This window comes from Mus musculus, chromosome Y (assembly GCF_000001635.26).
Source record: "Mus musculus strain C57BL/6J chromosome Y, GRCm38.p6 C57BL/6J".
NCBI lineage: Eukaryota > Metazoa > Chordata > Mammalia > Rodentia > Muridae > Mus > Mus musculus.
Genome location: NC_000087.7, coordinates 1,387,940 through 1,406,848, shown reverse-complemented (window position 1 = coordinate 1,406,848; position 18,909 = coordinate 1,387,940). Strand labels below are relative to the sequence as shown.

General features: G+C 37.3%; 1 protein-coding gene across 1 annotated transcript in view; it reads left to right on the top strand.

Annotated features, from left to right (window-relative positions):
• Usp9y (ubiquitin specific peptidase 9, Y chromosome) overlaps nt 1-18,909 on the top strand; it is a 160,822-nt gene that overhangs the window by 52,934 nt on the left and 88,979 nt on the right. The window contains exons 14-16 of the mRNA NM_148943.2: nt 11,033-11,239; nt 12,744-12,880; nt 15,441-15,574. Of these exons, the coding sequence (NP_683745.2) occupies nt 11,033-11,239; nt 12,744-12,880; nt 15,441-15,574 (478 nt within the window). The remainder of the gene's footprint in view (nt 1-11,032; nt 11,240-12,743; nt 12,881-15,440; nt 15,575-18,909) is intronic.

Here is an 18,909-nt window from a genome sequence, read left to right as displayed (position 1 = left end):
TCAAACAATAGAACACCCACTACAATACACTAAGTAAGATCTTGTTTATACAGCAAAAAAATGTCACGAAATGTGGGGTACTCAAGGATGCTTAAACTTTGTTGTAGAAGTAGAAATTCAAGTGAATGAAGAAAAAGGACAGGCACTATGAGAAAAAAAAGCATAAAAAACAATTTTTGAAGTGCATATTTTATTTTATTCTATTTTATTTTATTAGTTTTTTGGGTTTTTTATTTTGTTTTGTTATTATTTGATATTTTCATTATTTACATTTCAAATGTTATCCCCTTTCCTAGGTTCTCCTCATAAAATTCCGTATCCTCTTCCTTCCCCCTATTCCCCAACCCAACCACTTCTATTCCTGGTCTTGGTATTCCCCTATACTGGGGCATAGAACCTTCACAGGACCAAGCGCCTCTCCTTCCACTGATGACTGACTAGGCCATCCTCTGCTACATATACAGCTAGAGCCACAAGTTCCACCATGTGTTTTCTTTGGTGGTTTACTTACAAGGAACTCTGAGGGTTACTGGTTAGTTCATATTGATGTTCCTCCTATGGGGCTTCAGACCGCTTCATATCCTTGAGTCCTTTTTCTAGCTCCTTCACTGGGAAACTTGTGCTCCGTCCAATGCATGATTGTGAGCATCCACTTCTTTATCAGTCACTTAGAGACCATCAGAAGACAGGATATCAGGCTGCTGTCACCAAGATCTTGTTGGCATCAGCGATACTATCTGGGTTTGAAGGTTGTTTATGGAATGGATCCTCAAGTGGGGCAGTCTCTGGATGGTCGTTCCTACAGCTGCAAACTTTGTCTCTGTAACTCCTTCCATGGGTAATTTGTTCCCCCTTCTAAGAGGGATTCTGAGCTTATGGGCTAAAATCCACTTATCAGTGAGTGCTAATCAGGTGTGTTCTTTTGTGATTGGGTTACCTCACTTAGGATGATATCCTCCAGATCCATCCATTTGCCTAATAATTTCGTGAAATCATTGTTTTTAATAGGTGAGTAGAACTCCATTGTGTAAATGTACCACATTTTCTCTATCCATTCCTCTGTTGAGAGGCATCTGGGTTCTTTCCAGCTTCTGGCTATTATAAATAAGGCTGCAATCAACATAGTAGAGCATGTGTCCTTATTACAAGTTGGATCATCTTCTGGGTATATGCTGGATCCTTGTATTAAGTTCAGTTTTCTGAGAAAGCACTGATTTCCAGAGTGGTTGTAACATCTTGCAATCCCACCAACAATGGAGGAGTGTTCCTCTTTCTCCACATCCTCCCCACCCTCTGCTGTCACCTGAGTTTTTGATCTTAGCCATTCTACTGGTCTGAGGTGGAATCTCAGGGTTGTTTTGATTTCCATTTCCCTGATGATTAAGGATGTTGAACATTTTTTTTATTACGTATTTTCCTCATTTACATTTCCAATGCTATCCCAAAACTCCCCCATACCCACCCCCCCCCAACTCCCCTACCCACCATCCAATACCCCTGATTGGCCCTGGCTTTCCCGTGTACTGGGGCATATAAAGTTTGCAAGTCCAATGGGCCTCTCTTTCCAGTAATGGCCGACTAGGCCATCTTTTGATACATATGCAGCTAGAGTCAAGACGCCAGGGGTACTGGTTAGTGCATAATATTGTTGCACCTACAGAGTTTCAGATCCCTTTAGCTCCTTGGATACTTTCTCTAGCTCTTCCATTGGAAGCCCTGTGACCCATCCCATAGCTGACTGTGAGCATTCACCTCTGTGTTCGCCATGCCCCAGCCTAGTCTCACAAGAGACAACTATATCTGGGTCCTTTCAGCAAAATCTTGCTAGTGTATGCAATGGTATCAGCGTTTGGAAGCTGATTATGGGATGGATCCCTGGATATGGCAATCACTAGATGGTCCATCCTTTCGTCACAGCTCCAAATTTTGTCTCAGTAACTCCTTCCATGGGTGTTTTGTTCCCATTTAAAAGAAGGGGCAAAGTGTCCACACTTTGGTCTTCATTCTTCTTGAGTTTCATGTGTTTAGCAAATTGTATCTTACATCTTGGGTATCCTAAGTTTCTGGGCTCATATCCACTTATCAGTGAGTACATATTGTGTGAGTTCCTTTGTGATTGTTACCTCACTCAGGATGATGTCCTCGAGGTCCATCCATTTGCCTAGAAATTTCATAAATTCATTCTTTTTAATAGCTGAGTAGTACTCCATTGTGTAAATGTACCACATTTTCTGTATCTATTCTTCTGTTGAGGGGCTGTTGTGACTATTGAGAAAGGTGTTGTTTCCCTAATTTTTTTTTCAGCCTGTTTATCCTTTGTGTACAGAAATGCCATTCACTTGTTTGAGTTAATTTTATATCCAGCTACTTCATTGAAGCTGTTTATCAGGCTTAGGAGTTCCTTGGTGGCATTTTTAGGGTCACTTATATACACTGACATATCATCTGCAAAAAGTGATATTTTGACTTCTTCCTTTCCAATTTGTATCCCCTTGATCTCCTTTTGTTGTCTAATTGCTCTGGCTAGGACTTCAAGTACAATGTTGAATAGGTAGGGAGAAAGTGGGCAGTCTTGTCTAGTCCCTGATTTTAGTGGGATTGCTTCCAGGTTCTCACCATTTACTTTGATGTTGGCTACTGGTTTGCTGTACATTGCTTTTATCATGTTTAGGTATGGGCCTTGAATTCCTGATCTTTCCAAGACTTTTATCATGAATGGGTGTTGGATTTTGTCAAATGCTTTTTCTGCATCTAATGAGATGACCAAGTGGCTTTTATCTTTGAGTTTGTTTATATACTGGATTACGTTGATGGATTTCAATAAATGATTGAACCATCCCTGCATCCTTGGGATGACACCTACCTGGTCAGGATGGATGATTGTTTTGATGTGTTCTTTGATTCGGTTAGCAAGAATTTTATTGAGGATTTTAGCATCAATATTCATAAGGGAAATTGGTTTGAAGTTCTCTATCTTTGTTGGGTCTTTTTGTGGTTTAGGTATCAGAGTAATTGTGGCTTCATAGAATGAGTTGGGTATTGTACCTTCTGTTTCTATTTTATGGAATAGTTTGTGAACAACTGGGATTAGATCTTCTTTGAAGGTCTGATAGAACTCTGCACTAAACCCTTCTGGTCCTGGGCTTTTTTTGGCTGGGAGACTATTAATGACTGCTTCTATTTCTTTAGGGGATATAGGGCTGTTTAGATCATTAGCCTGATCTTGATTCAACTTTGGTACCTGGTATCTGTCTAGAAACTTCTCCATTTCATCCAGGTTCTCCAGTTTTGTTGAGTGTAGCCTTTTATAGAAAAATTTGATGGTGTTTTGGATTTCTTCAGGATCTGTTGTTATGTCTCCCTTTTCATTTCTGATTTTGTTAATTAGAATGCTTTCCCTGTGCCCTCTACTGAGTCTGGCTAAGGGTTTGTCTATCTTGTTGATTTTCTCAAAGAATCAGCTCCTCCTTTGGTTGATTCTTTGAATAGTTCTTGTTTCCACTTGGTTGATTTCGCCTTTGAGTTAGATTATTTCCTGCCGTCTACTCCTCTTGGGTGAATTTGCTTCCTTTTGTTCTAGAGCTTTTAGGTGTGTTGTCAAGCTGCTAATGTATTCTCTCTCTAGTTTCTTTTTGGAGGCACTCAAAGCTATGAGTTTTCCTCTTAGAAATGCTTTCATTGTGTCCCATAAGTTTGCGTATGTTGTGGCTTCATTTTCACTGAAGTCTAATAAGTCCTTAATTTCTTTCTTTATTCCTTCCTTGACCAAGGTATCTTTGAGGAGAGTGTTGTTCAGTTTCCACGTGAATGTTGGCTTTCTATTATTTATTTTGTTATTGAAGATCAGCCTTAGTCCATGGTGATCTGATAGGATGCATGGGACAATTTCAATATTTTTGTATCTGTTGAGACTTGTTTTGTGACCAATTATGTGGTCAATTTTGTAGAAGGTACCATGAGGTGCTGAGAAGAAAGTATATCCTTTTGTTTTAGGATAAAATGTTGTGTAGATATCTGTCAGATCCATTTGTTTCATAACTTCTGTTAGTTTCACTGTGTCCCTGTATAGTTTCTGTTTCCATGATTTGTCCATTGGTGAAATTGGTGTGTTGAAATCTCCCACTATTATTGTGTGAGGTGCAATGTGTGCTTTGAGCTCTACTAAAGTTTCTTTAATGAATGTGACTGCCCTTGTATTTGGAGCATACATATTCAGAATTGAGAATTCCTCTTGGAGGATTTTACCTTTGATGAGTATGAAGTGTCCCTCCTTGTCTTTTTTGATTACTTTGGGTTGGAAGTCAATTTTATTAGATATTAGAATGGCTACTCCAGCTTGTTTCTTCAGACCATTTTGTGTTTTGTATTTTCTTTGATTGTTGTGCCGATGTTCTCTATGGAATCTTCTGCACCTGAGATTCTTTCTTCCATTTCTTGTATTCTGTTGCTGATGCTCAAATCTATGGTTCCAGATTTCTTTCCTAGGGTTTCTATCTCCAGCGTTGCCTCACTTTGGGTTTTCTTTATTGTTTCTACTTCCCTTTTTAGGTCTAGTATGGTTTTGTTCTTTTCCACCACCTGTTTGGATGTGTTTTCCTCTTTTTCTTTAAGGATTTCTACCTGTTTGGTTGTGTTTTCCTGTTTTTCTTTAGCAGTGTTCTCCTGTATTTCTTTAAGTGAGTTATTAAAGTCCTTCTTGATGTCCTCTACCATCATCATGAGATATGCTTTTAAGTCCAGGTCTAGCTTTTCAGGTGTGTTGGGGTGCCCTGGACTGGGCAAAGTGGGAGTGCTGGGTTCTGATGATGGTGAGTGGTCTTTGTTTCTGTTAGTAAGATTCTTATATTTACCTTTAGCCGTCTGGAAATCTCTGGAGTTAGTTGTTATAGTTGCCTCTGTTTAGAGATTGTTTCTCTGATGATTCTGTTACCCTCTATTAGCAGACCTGGGAGATTAGCTCTCTCCTCTGAATTTCAGTGATCAGAGCATTCTCTGCAGGCAAGCTCACCTCTTACAGGGAAGGTGCACAGATATCTGTCTTTCCTACCTCCCTCCTGGCGGAAGATGAAGGGCCAAAACAGGACCTTTCCCAGAAGCTGTATTGCTTTGGCCTGTCCTAGAAGAAATGGCTCCCGCGGATCCAGAGGCTAGGGCCTCCGGGGCCGGGCAGACACCTGACCTCTCTCTGGGAAGGTGGCCGGATGTCTGAAGCCCGAAAAGGGCATTGCCTCAGAAGCTCTGTGACTCTCACCTGTCCCAGAAGCTGTTAGCGTCTGTAGTCCACACTCTCACCTGTGCAGGCTAGTTTCTGAGGATTCCAGCAACCAAGGTGGCTTCCACCGATCCAGAGGCAAAAGCTTCTGGGGCGAGCAGATACCTGTGTTCTGGCCAGGAAGGTGGCTGGATGTCTGGAGCTGGAAAACAGTGCTGCCTCAGAAGTTCTGTGGCTCTCGCCTGTCCCAGAAGCTGTTAGCTTCTGTGGTTCACACTCTTGCCTGTGCAGACAACTTTCTGCAGAGTCCCGGAGCCAAGATGAACATTTTTTTTTCGTGTGCTTCTCAGCCATTTGGTAATCTTCAGTTGAGAATGCTTTGTTTAGCTCTGTGCCCCATTTTTTAATAGGATTATTTGATTTCTGAAGTACAACTTCTTGAGTTCTTTATATATATTGGATATTAGCACCCTATCAGATTTAGCATTGGTAAAGATCTTTTCCCAATCTGTTGGTTGCCATTTTGCCCTATTGACTGTGTCTTTTGCCTTACAGAAGCTTGCAATGTTATGAGGTCCAATTTGTCAATTATTGATCTTACTACACAACCCTTTGGTGTTTTGTTCAGAAATTTTTCTCCTGTGACCATCTTCAAGGCTCTTTCCCACTTTCTCCCCAATAAGTTTCAGTGTCTCTGGTGTTATGTGGAGTTCCTTGATCTTTCTCAGCCTGTTTATTCTTTGTGTAAAGAATTTGTTTGAGTTAATTTTATATCCAGCTTCTTCACTGAAGTTGTTTTTGTCAGGCTTAGGAGTTCTCTGGTGGAATTTTTGTGGTCACGTAAGTATACTATCATATCATCTGTAAATAGTGATATTTTGACTTCTCCTTTCCAATTTGTATTCCTTTGATCTCCTTTTGTTGTCTGATTGCTTTGGCTAGGACTTCAAGTACTATATTGAATAGGTAGGTAGAGGCTTGTCTAGTGCCTGATTTTAGTGGAATTGCTTCAAGTTTCTCTCCATTTAGTTTGATGTTGGCTACTGGTTTGTTGTATATTGTCTTATTATGTTTAGGTATGAGCCTTGAATTCCTGATCTTTCCAAGGAGATATGGGACTATTTAGATCGTTAATCTAATCCTGATTTAACTTTGGTACTCGTTATCCATCTAGAAAATTGTCCATTTCATCCAGGTTTCCCAGTTGTGTTGAGTATGATCTTTTGTAGTTGAATCCAATGATTTTTTTTTTAATTTTCTCAGATTCTGTTGTTTTGTTTCCCCTTTAATTTCTTATTTTGTTAATTAGAATACTGTCTCTGTGTCCTCTAGTTAGTCTGGCTAAGGGTGTATGTATTTTGTTGTTTTTCTCAGAGAACCAGGTCCTGATTTGATTGATTCTTCTTATAGTTCTTTTTGTTTCTATTTGGTTGATTTCAGCCCTAAGTTTTATTATTTCCTGCTGACTACTCCTCTTGGATGAATTTGCTTCCTTTGTTCTAGAGCTTTTAGGTGTGCTGTCAAGCTGCTAGTGTATGCTCTCTCCAGTTTCTTATTGGAGGCATTCAGAGCTATGAGTTTTCCTCTTAGGAATGATTTCATTGTGTCCCATAAGTTTGGGTATGTGGTGGCTTCATTTTCATTAAACTCTAAAAAGTCTTTAATTTCCTTCTTTCTTGACTGTGTTTCATTGAGTAGACTGTTGTTCACCTTCCATGTGTATGTGGGTTTTCTATTATTTATGTTCTTATTGAAGATCAGCCTTAGTCCGAGGTGATTTGGTAGGATGCATGGGATAATTTCAATATTTTTGTATCTGTTGAGGCCTGTTTTGTGACTGATTATATTATCAGTTTTGGAGGAGGTACCATGAAGTACTGAAAAGAACGTATATCGTTTTGTTTTAGGATAAAATGTTCTATAGATATCTGTTAAATCCACTTGTTTCATAACTTTTATTAGTTTCACTGTGTCTCTGTTTAGTTTCTGTTTCTATACTCTGTCTATTGATTAGAGTGGGGTGTTGAAGTCTCCCAGTATTATTGTGTGAGGTACAATGTGTGCTTTGAGCTTTACTAAGTTTCCTTAATGAATGTGTATGGCCTTGCATTTGGAGCATAGATGTTCAGAATTGAGAGTTCATCATGGTATATTTTACCTTTGATGAGTATGGTGTCCTTCCTTATCTTTTTTGATAACTTTGGGTTGAAAGTCAATTTTACTTGATATTAGAATAGCTACTCCAGCTTGTTTCTTGGGACCATTTGCTTGGAAAATTGTTTTTCAGCCTTTTATGCTGAGATAGTGTCTTTTTTTGTCACTGCAGTGGGTTTCCTGTATTCAGCGAAATGTTGAGTCCTGTTTATGTCACTGGTCTTGATGGTCTATGTCTTTTTATTGGGGGAATTGAATCCATTGATATTAAGAGATATTAACAAAAAGTTGTTGTTACTTCCTGTTATTTTTGTTGTTAAGAGTTGGAATTTTGTTTTTGTGGCTATCTTCTTTTAGGTTTGTTGAAGGATTACTTTCTTGCTTTTCCTAGAATGTAGTTTCCCTCCTTGTGTTGGAATTTTCCCATTATTATCCACTGAAGGATTTGTAGAAAGACGCTATAAATTTGGTTTTGTCATGGAATACCTTGGTTTCTCTGTCTGTGATAATTGAAAGTTTCTAGGTATATTAGTCTTGAATGGCATTTGTGTTCTTTTATGGTCTGTATGGCATCTTCCCAGGATCTTCTGGCTTTCATAGTCTCTGGTGAGAAGTCTGGCATAATTCTGATAGGTTGCCTTTATATGTTACTTGACCTTTTTCCCTTACTGCTTTAAAATTCTTTTCTTTGTTTTGTGCATTTGGTGTTTTAATTATTATGTGACGGGAGGAATTTCTTTTCTGGTCCAGTCTATTTGGATTTCTGTAGGCCTCTTGTATGTTTATGGGCATCTATTTCTTAAGAAGGGAAGTTTTTTTTTCTATAATTTTGTTGAAGATATTACTGGCCCTTTACATTGGAAATCGTCCTTCTTGTCTATACCTATTATCCTTAGGTTTGGTCTTGTCATTGTGTCATGGATTTTCTGGATATTTTGGGTTAGGATCTTTTTACGTTTCTAATTTTCTTTGATTGTTGTGTCCATGTTTTTTGTGGTATCTTCTGCACCTGAGATTCTCTCTTCTATGTCTTGTATTCTGTAGGTTATGCTTGCATCAGTGTTTCCTGACTTCTTTTCTAGGTTTTCTGTTTCCAGAGTTGTCTCCATTTGTGATTTCTTTATTGTGTCTACTTCCATTTTTAGATCCTGGATGGTTTTGTTCAATTTCTTCATTGTTTTGATGTGTTTTCCTCTATTTCTTTGAGGAAGTTCTTTATGTCCTTCTTATAGTCCTCCATCATTATCATGAGATATGACTTTAGATCCATATCTTGCTTTTCTGGCGTATGGTATTTCCAAGACTTGCTATAGTGGGAGAGTTGGGTTCTGATGATTCCAAGTAACCTTGGTTTCTGTTGCTTCTGTTCTTACTCTTGCCTCCCACCATCTGATTATCTCAAGTGCTCCCTCCCTACTCTTGATATATCTGATTGGAGCCTGTCCTTCCTATAATCCCAGTTGAGTCCAAACTGCTCAGAGTGCAGCTTTCTTAGTGATGATGTGATTCTGGGATCCTGTGATTCTGAGATTCTAGGTGTGTCAGAGTTCTTGGGAGTCAAGCTTCCTCTGAGACCTTGAGATCCTGGTGTGATCAAGCTCCTGGGATCCTGGGAAAGATCCTGGGTACACGTGTAAGAGGGTCTGGAAGTGATAACTCCTCTGGAGACCATGGGACTGTCTACTGAGTTTGGGCCCAAGGTAGCCCAGTGGTGCTACCAACCAGAAGGCCGTTTTGGGGGGGGGGGTTGTTTTTGTTTTTGTTTTTTGAGATATGGGTTTAACTATGTAGCTAGAGCTGACTCTGTTGAACAGACTGGCCTCAAACTCATAGAAATATACCGTTCTCTGACTTCTCCATGCTGGGCTTAAGGTCCACACCACAACCACCTGGTCGAAGAGCATATTTTAAATATTCTCACAAAGGCTGAGGAAATGGCTCAAAGTGTGTAAGTGTAAACAACTGAGTTTGTATTTCTGTAACACATGAGAAGATTGATGCTGGAGTTTATCTGTAATCCCATTAATCTTCAATGGGAGTCAAAGACTGGAGAATCTTCTGAAGTCTTATAGTCCATCTAGCCTTGCATACACGGTGGCAATTGATAAACAGTGGCAAACATATCTCTTATGTATGTTAAGGGGTGTAGAAGTAAAATAAGTGCTTTTTAATATGTGTATAAACATAGTTTCAGTGCTTCCTAGTCTTATTCATCATTAAACATACTAATGTGAAAGAGATGAGGCTAAGGAAATTAGTTTAGGAGGACCCCAAGTCCAAATTCTTACCACAAAGGTGGTTTATTTGCCTGGGAAGGAGCAACAGAAGGCAATAACTAAGAGACAAAAATGGAAGAAGGAGGACTAGGAAGAGAGAGGGAGAGGAGGGGTATTTGTCCCAGAGTGGAACAGGACAAAGTACTTGCTGCTTCTGGATAGAGAGGAAACACACTTGGGCTTAGGCAAATCCTTGTTTATGAAGGTACAAGGGTAAAGCCCATAACTGAACATGTTAATTAGACGAGCCAAAGGAGGCTTTTGGTTGCGTTGCTGGATTTTAACACTTTGTTAACAGGATCTTGGGAGTCAGTCTTAATGAGGGAGAAGTGGCCAAATAAGGGAATAGACCTTGGGGAGTACTTAAGGAAAGTTATTAATGGTTTTTAGCAAGGTATAGGAAATTTGGGGAAAGGGCAGAGACTGCCAAAGCAATACTAGATAGAGCTCCTTCAATTGGCTTTTTTAGAGCTTGTGTTTTCACAATCTTGCTGTGAGTGAACTTTATAACTCAGTAGGTGGATACATAGGTCAGTTCACCCACTGACTTCAGTCTCAGAAGCTATTAGTCCCACAGTTACTCATATTTAGAACTTTTTTGCTAGAGGTTTGAACCACTTACCATAAACCTTTATTATTTGAATACAACCTTGCACCACCTGAATTTGGTTTGTCTCCATCTGTCCATGACTGACTTCTGACTGTTAAAATGAAGGTCTCCAAGAAACAGTTGTGGTAGGCCATCCCAGTCTCTTGCATTGTGTGTGTAATACCCTAGAAACATGTGAACAAACATGTATTTATCCACACAGAAAACCAAAATAAGGCTATCGTGAGTGTCATTTTGTAGGGCCAGTGAGTTTTATTAGGGTTACTTAAAGGAATATGGCTAAAGAGTTACTTAAAGGAGGAAAAATGTCTACCCAAGATGGGTGACAGACAAGAACAGGATAATGTATTTGGTCAGTTTTAGGGATTTCCTTGCAGTCACTTAGTTGTTTAGTTCCTGATCTGCTCCCCCACTTTAGCATCCTGTGTCTTAAGAACGTCCCTCCAGTGTAAAGTTTTAATTTCTTGTTTCCAAAACTACAATTTGTGATTGGTTTTTTTCTGTTTGTTTGCATTCAGAGCCCCATGATTGTGAATTTTAGACTTGTCAAAAACTGTGCTATTGCCAGTCTATAGATAATATAGAGATGTCTCTTATATCCTATCTATTTAGTTTCTCAATCATTAATATTTTAATGTTTACTGTTAAATTATGGTTTTGTTTGTTAGGAGACAGAGAAAAATAATGGAAAATATTAAATATAGCTATTAAAGCAGCATCATTAAATGTGGTTTAATGCAAATGGATACAATAACTCTGAATATTTTTTAAAAATTTTAGGCAAGCTGGACAAATGCAAGTAAAAAACAACGTGAAAAACTACTTGAATTGATACGTCGTCTTGCAGAAGATGATAAAGATGGTGTAATGGCACACAAAGTGTTGAATCTTCTTTGGAATCTAGCTCACAGTGATGACGTGCCTGTAGATATCATGGATCTGGCTCTCAGTGCCCACATAAAAATACTGGATTATAGTTGTTCCCAGGTAAGGTAGTGCTTCTTTGTTTACATTTTCTGTTCTTTTTTTAATCTGTTAATTAGTTGGAGGATATTCGCATTTTATTCTGTAACTGTGTTTTCAAAGAAATTTTGAAGAATTGACTGGATTTGGTCATATAATTTTGTTTTGGCAAAATCAGTTAAACATTTAATGGGGAATGATCTACTCTGATTTGAAAATGAAAGTTAAAAAGTACTAGGAAGAATTTATTCGTGCTTTACTTATTTGAATCAGGTAAAGAAAAATCAAGATTAGGTCTTCAGAGGCCTGAAAGATGATTTATCAGTAAAAGGTGTTTGTCATAAATACTTGATAACCTAACTTTAATCCCTGGACCCTATATAAAAGTAGGAGAAAACAAAGTTCGTGAAGTTTTCTTCTGACCATTTTGCATTGCTGATTATTAAACATGCACTTACACAATAGTTAATTTTTATATGCTTTATAGAAGAATTAACAACTGCTTACTGAATTTTTCTTCATCGAAAAGCCTATAAAATCTCTTAAATTATTCATTATCGTTATACTTTGTGTTTAAAATATTCCTTATAAAGTTGTGGAGATAACTTCGTTTATAAAGTTCTTCTCATGCAAAAATAACAATATACATTTGATTCCTATACTAAGGATGCAGAAATGAGATGATCACTGAGGTTTGTTGTCCAAAAAATCTAGAACACTCAAATCTATGTTTAGTAAGACACTGTAGATCAACACTTATTAAGAATGATAAGAGGAAGTTATCAAATGCTGACAACATCTTGTTACACATACATTCACACAACTTTTCCTTACAAATAATCACTCTAAATTTGCAAAGAAATAATATCATTTCAAAGAAACCTAAATTTCTGATTACAAACAAAGTACTATACAGTACTAAAAAAGTTAAACCAAACAGAATATTTAAAATGAAGTCATGATTACAGTATTTCTAATTTACCTAAGGGTTAAAACTTGGCCTTATTCCCTGTGCATTTTATTGATCTGTTCCTATTTTGCTGGTGTTTTTTTTTCAAATTATTAAACTTTTATTTTCTTGAAGAAACAAATCTTCTGTATTCTCTATCTTACTTACAGTGTGCTAATGCCTATATACTATTAAGTGAGTTTTTTTTGTTGCTACTAAATTTTATAATTTAATAGAATCAGCAAAACACTAAATAGTACATAAAGCCCATGTTTAAACAAACATCTTAAAACCAATACTACTTATGCATGTGCCCCTGCTTGGGAAACTCTATGCTACAGGTATATTAGAAACCAAGTAACATTGAGTGTATTATATTTTATATAACAAAGCATTTTGTTCTATTAAATTCACAGTTATATGACATTATTTGCTTAAATGTTTTTTTCTGTTAAAAAATTCTCAAAGAAACTTTGCAGGTAGAATTAATATTGAGTTATATTAAGCTATACTAAATATTGAATTCAGTACAATTACCTTGAGCTAAAACAAAACATAAATAATTTTTATGTATGTTAGGATCGAGATACACAAAAAATCCAGTGGATAGACTGCTTTATAGAAGAATTTCGAACAAATAATAAATGGGTCATCCCTGCATTAAAACAAATTAAAGAAATTTGTAGTTTGTTTGGTGAAGCACCTCAAAATTTAAGGTAAGATTTTAAATACAAGTTTACTTGATTTTTTATTCATAATTGTGTTAAAATTAGCCTCTAATTATTAGCAAACCCTAAGGAAAAAATGACAATGTTTAGAGAAAGGGCTCTTTTTGTTTGCTTGGTGTGCATGTGCATGTGTGTGTCTGTGTGTGTGTCTCTGTCTGTGTGTGTTACTGTGTGTGTTTCTGTGTGTGTCTGTGTCTGTGTGTCTGTGTGTGTGTGTGTGTGTGTTTTACCCTAGCTGTCATGAAACTCACTATAGACCAGCTGACCTCTTGAGCACTGGGATTAAAGGGGAACACCACCATACCTCGCTTTGTTGGGAGATTTTTGTTGTGTTTTTGTTAATTGCTGTTGGGGGTGTTGTCTGAAACATAGTAAAGATCCTTGATTATTTCAGTTACTTCATATTTTATTGAATAGACGAGTTGAAGATGATATAATTAACTATTACAAATCAGTCAGAATAATTGGCTATCTCTTAATTCAGAATTACCACTTGACGTTCAATAGCTATCCTAGAAATTACAATAGTTTGTTTTCACCCACTTCATTTTATTTTACCTTATGTTTTACATTCATTCACCATACTTGTTTTTTTTTTTGTTGTTGTTGTTTTAATTAGAGACAGGGTTTCTTTATGCAGAAGTTCTGGTTGTGCTGGAACTCATTTTGTAGAACAGGATAGCCTCAAATTCATAGAGATCCACCTGCCTTTGCCTCCAAATGCTAGGATTAATGGTGTGTGCCACCAACCCAGCCTTTCTTCAAACTTTAATGGTTAAATTTCAAAATGTCAGAATACAAATTATAAAAGGTAAAAAATCCCTAAAGGATTTGTTCATCAGTTGTTTAAACTAGATTTTTTTTTTTGCTTGCTTTTGAAATAGACTCTTTCTTACTCTGTAGGCCTGTCTGGTCTGAAACTTTCTATGTAGATTAACTGGCCTGGAGCTTACAAATATCCTGCTACATCACCCCTCCAAACTCTGACATTAAATATGTGCACCAACATGAGAAAGGTGTACCATTAAACTGAGTGAATCTCCTCTCTTTTTCATACCTCATATGTGTTCTGCCATAACCAATGGCTAGATTTTATAGTGTAAACATTCAGCTTCGTATTAATGCATCCCTATTAGAGAAATTTTTTTCTTACAATACATTAGGAATGAATTACATGAGAGTAAAAATACTTGGTGGAAAATATGTCTTGTCCACAAAACATTTGCAGTTTATTAATAATTTTAGGGAAGCTGAACTGGGTCTAGCTAAATGTCAGAAAGGACCTTCCATCTATAAGTATTTTCTTCCATCTATAAGTATTTTCTTAGATGATTGGAGAAATCCTTTCTATATTTAGCCTGATATGATTATGAGTTAAAATAAAATTATTTTATATGTAGAAATTTTTTATTTTTCTTTTCCAAGATGAATTTTAACTTCATTTTTCTAGTACTAGAAAATAGTAGAGAGTTTTAGAATTTTGTGGAGATAAGCAGTGGAGAAAATAAATAGTATTGGTAGACTATTTTGATTATGTATGACCCAAACTTTTTGTCCTTTATAAAATATATTTGTACTGTTTTCAGGTAGATGTAGTTGTATATGTACTTTCCTATAGCTGGTCATTTTGTTAGTATTTACAGAATTCTGTAGAGTTATGATTATAACTCGTGTACTTGTCAAACATGCACAAAAAAACCCTGGGTTCAGACCTCAATACTGAAGAAAACTAGGTATGGCCAGTACTAGTACAATCATGGCACTGAGGAAGAAGAAACAGGCATCAGGCTGAATCCTGTCTCAGTCATTGTGAGAAATTGTCTGCTTTTGTTATAGTAAGAAAACAATAATGAAAAGCCAGAATCTTTACATCCAATAATATTAAGGGAGAAAATCCATTGCAAACACAATTTTTAAAATATTTTTTATTACGTATTTTCCTCAATTACATTTCCAATGCTCTCCCAAAAGTCCCCCATACCCTCCCCCACAATTCCCTACCCACCCATTCTCATTTTTTGGCCCTGGCGTTCCCCTGAACTGGGGCATATAAAGTTTGCAAGTCCAATGGGCCTCTCTTTCCAGTGATGGCCGACTAGGTCATCTTTTGATACATATGCAGCTAGAGTCAAGAGCTCCGGGGTACTGGTTAGTTCATAATGTTGTTCCACCTATAGGGTTGCAGATCCCTTTAGCTCCTTGGGTACTTTCTCTACCTCCTCCATTGGGAGCCCTGTGATCCATCCAATAGCTGACTGTGAGCATCCACTTCTGGCAAACACAATTATTTTATAATATATCTTCATTGGCTAATATTTTGGCTATGTAACACTGTGCTTTGATACTAGTAAATTGGAAAGAACTGATACCTTTTATATAAAAAAATTAAAATAAATCCTACCCTAAGTGATAGATCATTGTTACTCTTATACTTATGGTTAGGAGAATACTGGTCATATTTTTCTCGAAATGTTAAGCATTTTAAAGCTAAAAGTTTATTTACTATAAAGTTGATTTGTCTAATGACACTGTTAAGTTCTAATTTCAGTCAAACTCATCAAAGTCCCCGTGTATTTTATCGTCATGACTTAATCAGCCAACTTCAGCATAATCATGCTTTAGTTACTTTGGTAGCAGAAAACCTTGCAGCTTACATGAACAGCATAAGATTGTATGCTAGAGGTATGTATAGTAAGCTAAAATTAACTATTGAGAGTTGATGTTTTGGAAAGTAATTTCTTTATTTTTCACATTTTTAAGTAAACTTTTTTTATTTTTATTGGATATTTTCTTTATTTACATTTCAAATGTTATCCCCTTTCCCAGTCCCCCCCTCCCAAAAGCCCACTATCCCATCTCCTTCCCCCTGCTTCTATGAGGGTGTTCCTCCACCCACCCACTCCCACCTCCCCACCCTCAGTTCCCCTACACTGGAGCATCTGTCAAGCCTTCATAGGACCAAGGACCTCTCCTCCCAGAAATTACTTTCTTGACTTTTATTTTGATTTAAGAGAATGTTAATTACCTCAAAAATAACATTTATTTTTGTTGGTGAAAAAAAATCATACTGTTAAAGTTCATTGATTGTAAAATTTAATTAAACTATGAAAAATGGATTTAAATAGCCTCTTCCATATAAAAGGTTATAAATGTTTAAATTTTGCATGTTAAATGACAGTAGCATCTGTATGTAATGTACTTTTAAGGTTTTGGGGGGCTTGTTTGGAGGTTTGGAGGTTTTTGGGGGGGTTGTTTGTTTGGTTTGGTTTGGTTTGGTTTTTTGAGACAGGGCTTCTCTGTATAGCCCTGGCTGTCCTGGAACTCACTTTGTAGACTAGGCTGGCCTTGAACTCAGAAATCCACCTGCCTCTGCCTCCCGAGTGCTGGGATTAAAGGCGTGCACCACCATGCCGGGCTTGTTTTTTATTTTTATGCCTACGGGTGTTCTGTCTTTTTTACGTTGGTCCCTCACATATGTGTCTGGTGTTCTCTGTGGAAGAAAAGGGTTTCAGATCCATTGAAACTGAAGTTAGATATGGTTATGAGCCATCATGTAGGTTCTGGAAATTAAACTCATATCCTTTGCAAAATCAATATGTATTCCTAATTGCTGAGCCATCTCTAGAAACTCATTATTCTAATACAATTTATACTGTATTGATTATGTACTGACAAGAAAGAACTCAGTACAGATGCAGGTTATTTTCATTCCTGTCATTTTCAATCTAAAGTTTTAAATGCACATGTCACCCTAAATTTTACACAAACTAAATTCTAAACTAGTTTTCAATGCCTTTCAGTGATACTGTTTTGTTGTTGATCTTGTTCTTGTTCTTTATATATTTTAAATGTTAGCCTATTGTCGGATGTGTTATTGATAGTTCTTTTACCATTCTGTAGCTTGCCACTTTATCTAAATGATGGTGCCCTTTTCTATATAGAAACTTTTTAAAGTGTGTCCTTATGATATTCCAGATTCCTCAGTAATTGTTATGATATCCCATTTTTGTATCTAGTTTTATTTAATTTGGATCTTTTCTGTGTTTTAATTTGGCTCAGGGTTTATTGCTCTTAATGATTTTCTCAAAGAATTTTTCTTTAACTATTTTTAATATTTATCTTTAATCTTTTTTTTACAATTCAATTGTTATCCCCCTCCTGATCTGCTCTCAAATAGTTCCTCATCCCATTCCTCCTCCCCATCTCCAAGAGGATGTCCCCAATCATCCACCCCATGCCACACTGCCAGACCTCCCCACTCTCTGGGGCCTCAAGTCTTTTAAGGATCTCAAGGAGGTGCATCTTCTCTCACTGAGGCCAGACCAAGCAGTCCTCTGCAGTATATGTGTTGGGAACCTCAAACCAGCTAGTGTATCCTGCTTGGATGGTAGCTTAGTGTCTGAGAAATCTGAGGGATCCATGTCAGTTGAGACTGCTTGTCTTCCTCTGAGGTCACGCTACTCCTCAGTTTCTTCCAGCCTTTCACTAATTCAAACACAGGGGTCCCATACTTCAGTCTAATGATTGGGTATAAATATCTGTCTGTCTCTGTGCCTCTCAGAGGACAGCTATGTTAGGCTCCTGTCTGTAAGCACACCCCTTGAGATGGATTCCAATTTGGGCCAGTCTTTAACCCTTCAGTTCTTTTAGACAAGAACAGTTCTGGGTCAGAGTTTTTGACTGGGATGACAACCCCATTCTTCCACTTGATGCCCTGTGTTTCTACTGGAGGTGGACTCTACAAATTCCCTCTCCCCACTGTTGGGCATTTCATCTAAGGTCCCTCCCTTTGAGTCCTGAGGGAATTGAACTCAGTCAGGACTTCTGAAAGAGCAGCCACTGCTCTTAACACCTGATCCATCTCTTCATCCCTTAACTGATTTTTTTTGTATTGTTTTTGTTTGTTGTTTTATTGATTTCGCCTGGATGTATTTTTCTGTTTTGCCATCTCTACTTTGGGGGTATTATTTCTTCTTTTTATTCTAGAGCATTTAGCTGTGTCTTTTATGTTGTAATAATGAAATCTCTCCCAATGTTTTTATATAGACACTGTTAACTACTGCAGTGATAAATCACCATGACTAAAGCAAGTTTAGGAGAAAGGGTTGATTTGGCTTACACTTCCACAGCACTGTTCATCATTGAAGTAAGTCAGGCTAGCATCTCCAACAGTGCAGGAACCTGGGTCAGTAGCTGATATAGAGACACTGTAAGGGTGCTTCTTACTAGCTTGCTTCCCATGGTTTGCTTAGCCTGCTTTCTTACAGCATCTAGGACTACCATCCCAAGGATGACACCAACCACAATGAGTTGGGCTTTCCCTCACCAGTCACTGATAAAGAAAATGCTACAGGCCTGCCTACAGCCAGATGTTATGGAGGTATTTTTCAACTGAGGTTTCCTCAATTGATTCATCTGGGATGACTCTTAACTTGTGTCAAGCACCAGCACAGGCACTTAATCATCTTCAAACTGCTTATTAATTCTTCGCATGGATTTGAGTGTGGTTTTTGTTTTATTTAATTCTAAAAGGGTTTTAATTTTCTTCTTGATTTTTTTGGCCCATTTTTTAATTCTCTATTGAGTCAGTTTCCACTAGTTTGTATACTTTGTCTCACTGGTGTTGATGTTGATTTGCAGCTTAAGTCATAGTGGTCAGATAAGACACAGGGTGTTATTTCAGTTTTCTTGTGTCTTTTGCTTTGTGTCCATATATGTGGTCAATTTTGGGAAACTTTTATGAGTTATTGAAAACAAAGTATTTTTTTAATTCACTTTGGAATCTCTGATTCTATTTTACATTTATAATTTGAGCTTTATTCTTTATTTCAGTCCATTGTTTGTGGTTTGTGTTTCATAGACTTCGTTAAGGGAATGAATGATTCATATCCTCATTAAGGTCCTTGATTGTAATTAGGAGCAGGGAAGAGAGAGAATTCTGCATTTAGTTCTGTTTTACACAGATGCAGGTTTTTCTCACACTGAAGAACTTACAAAAAGAAATCCTGAAATATGAA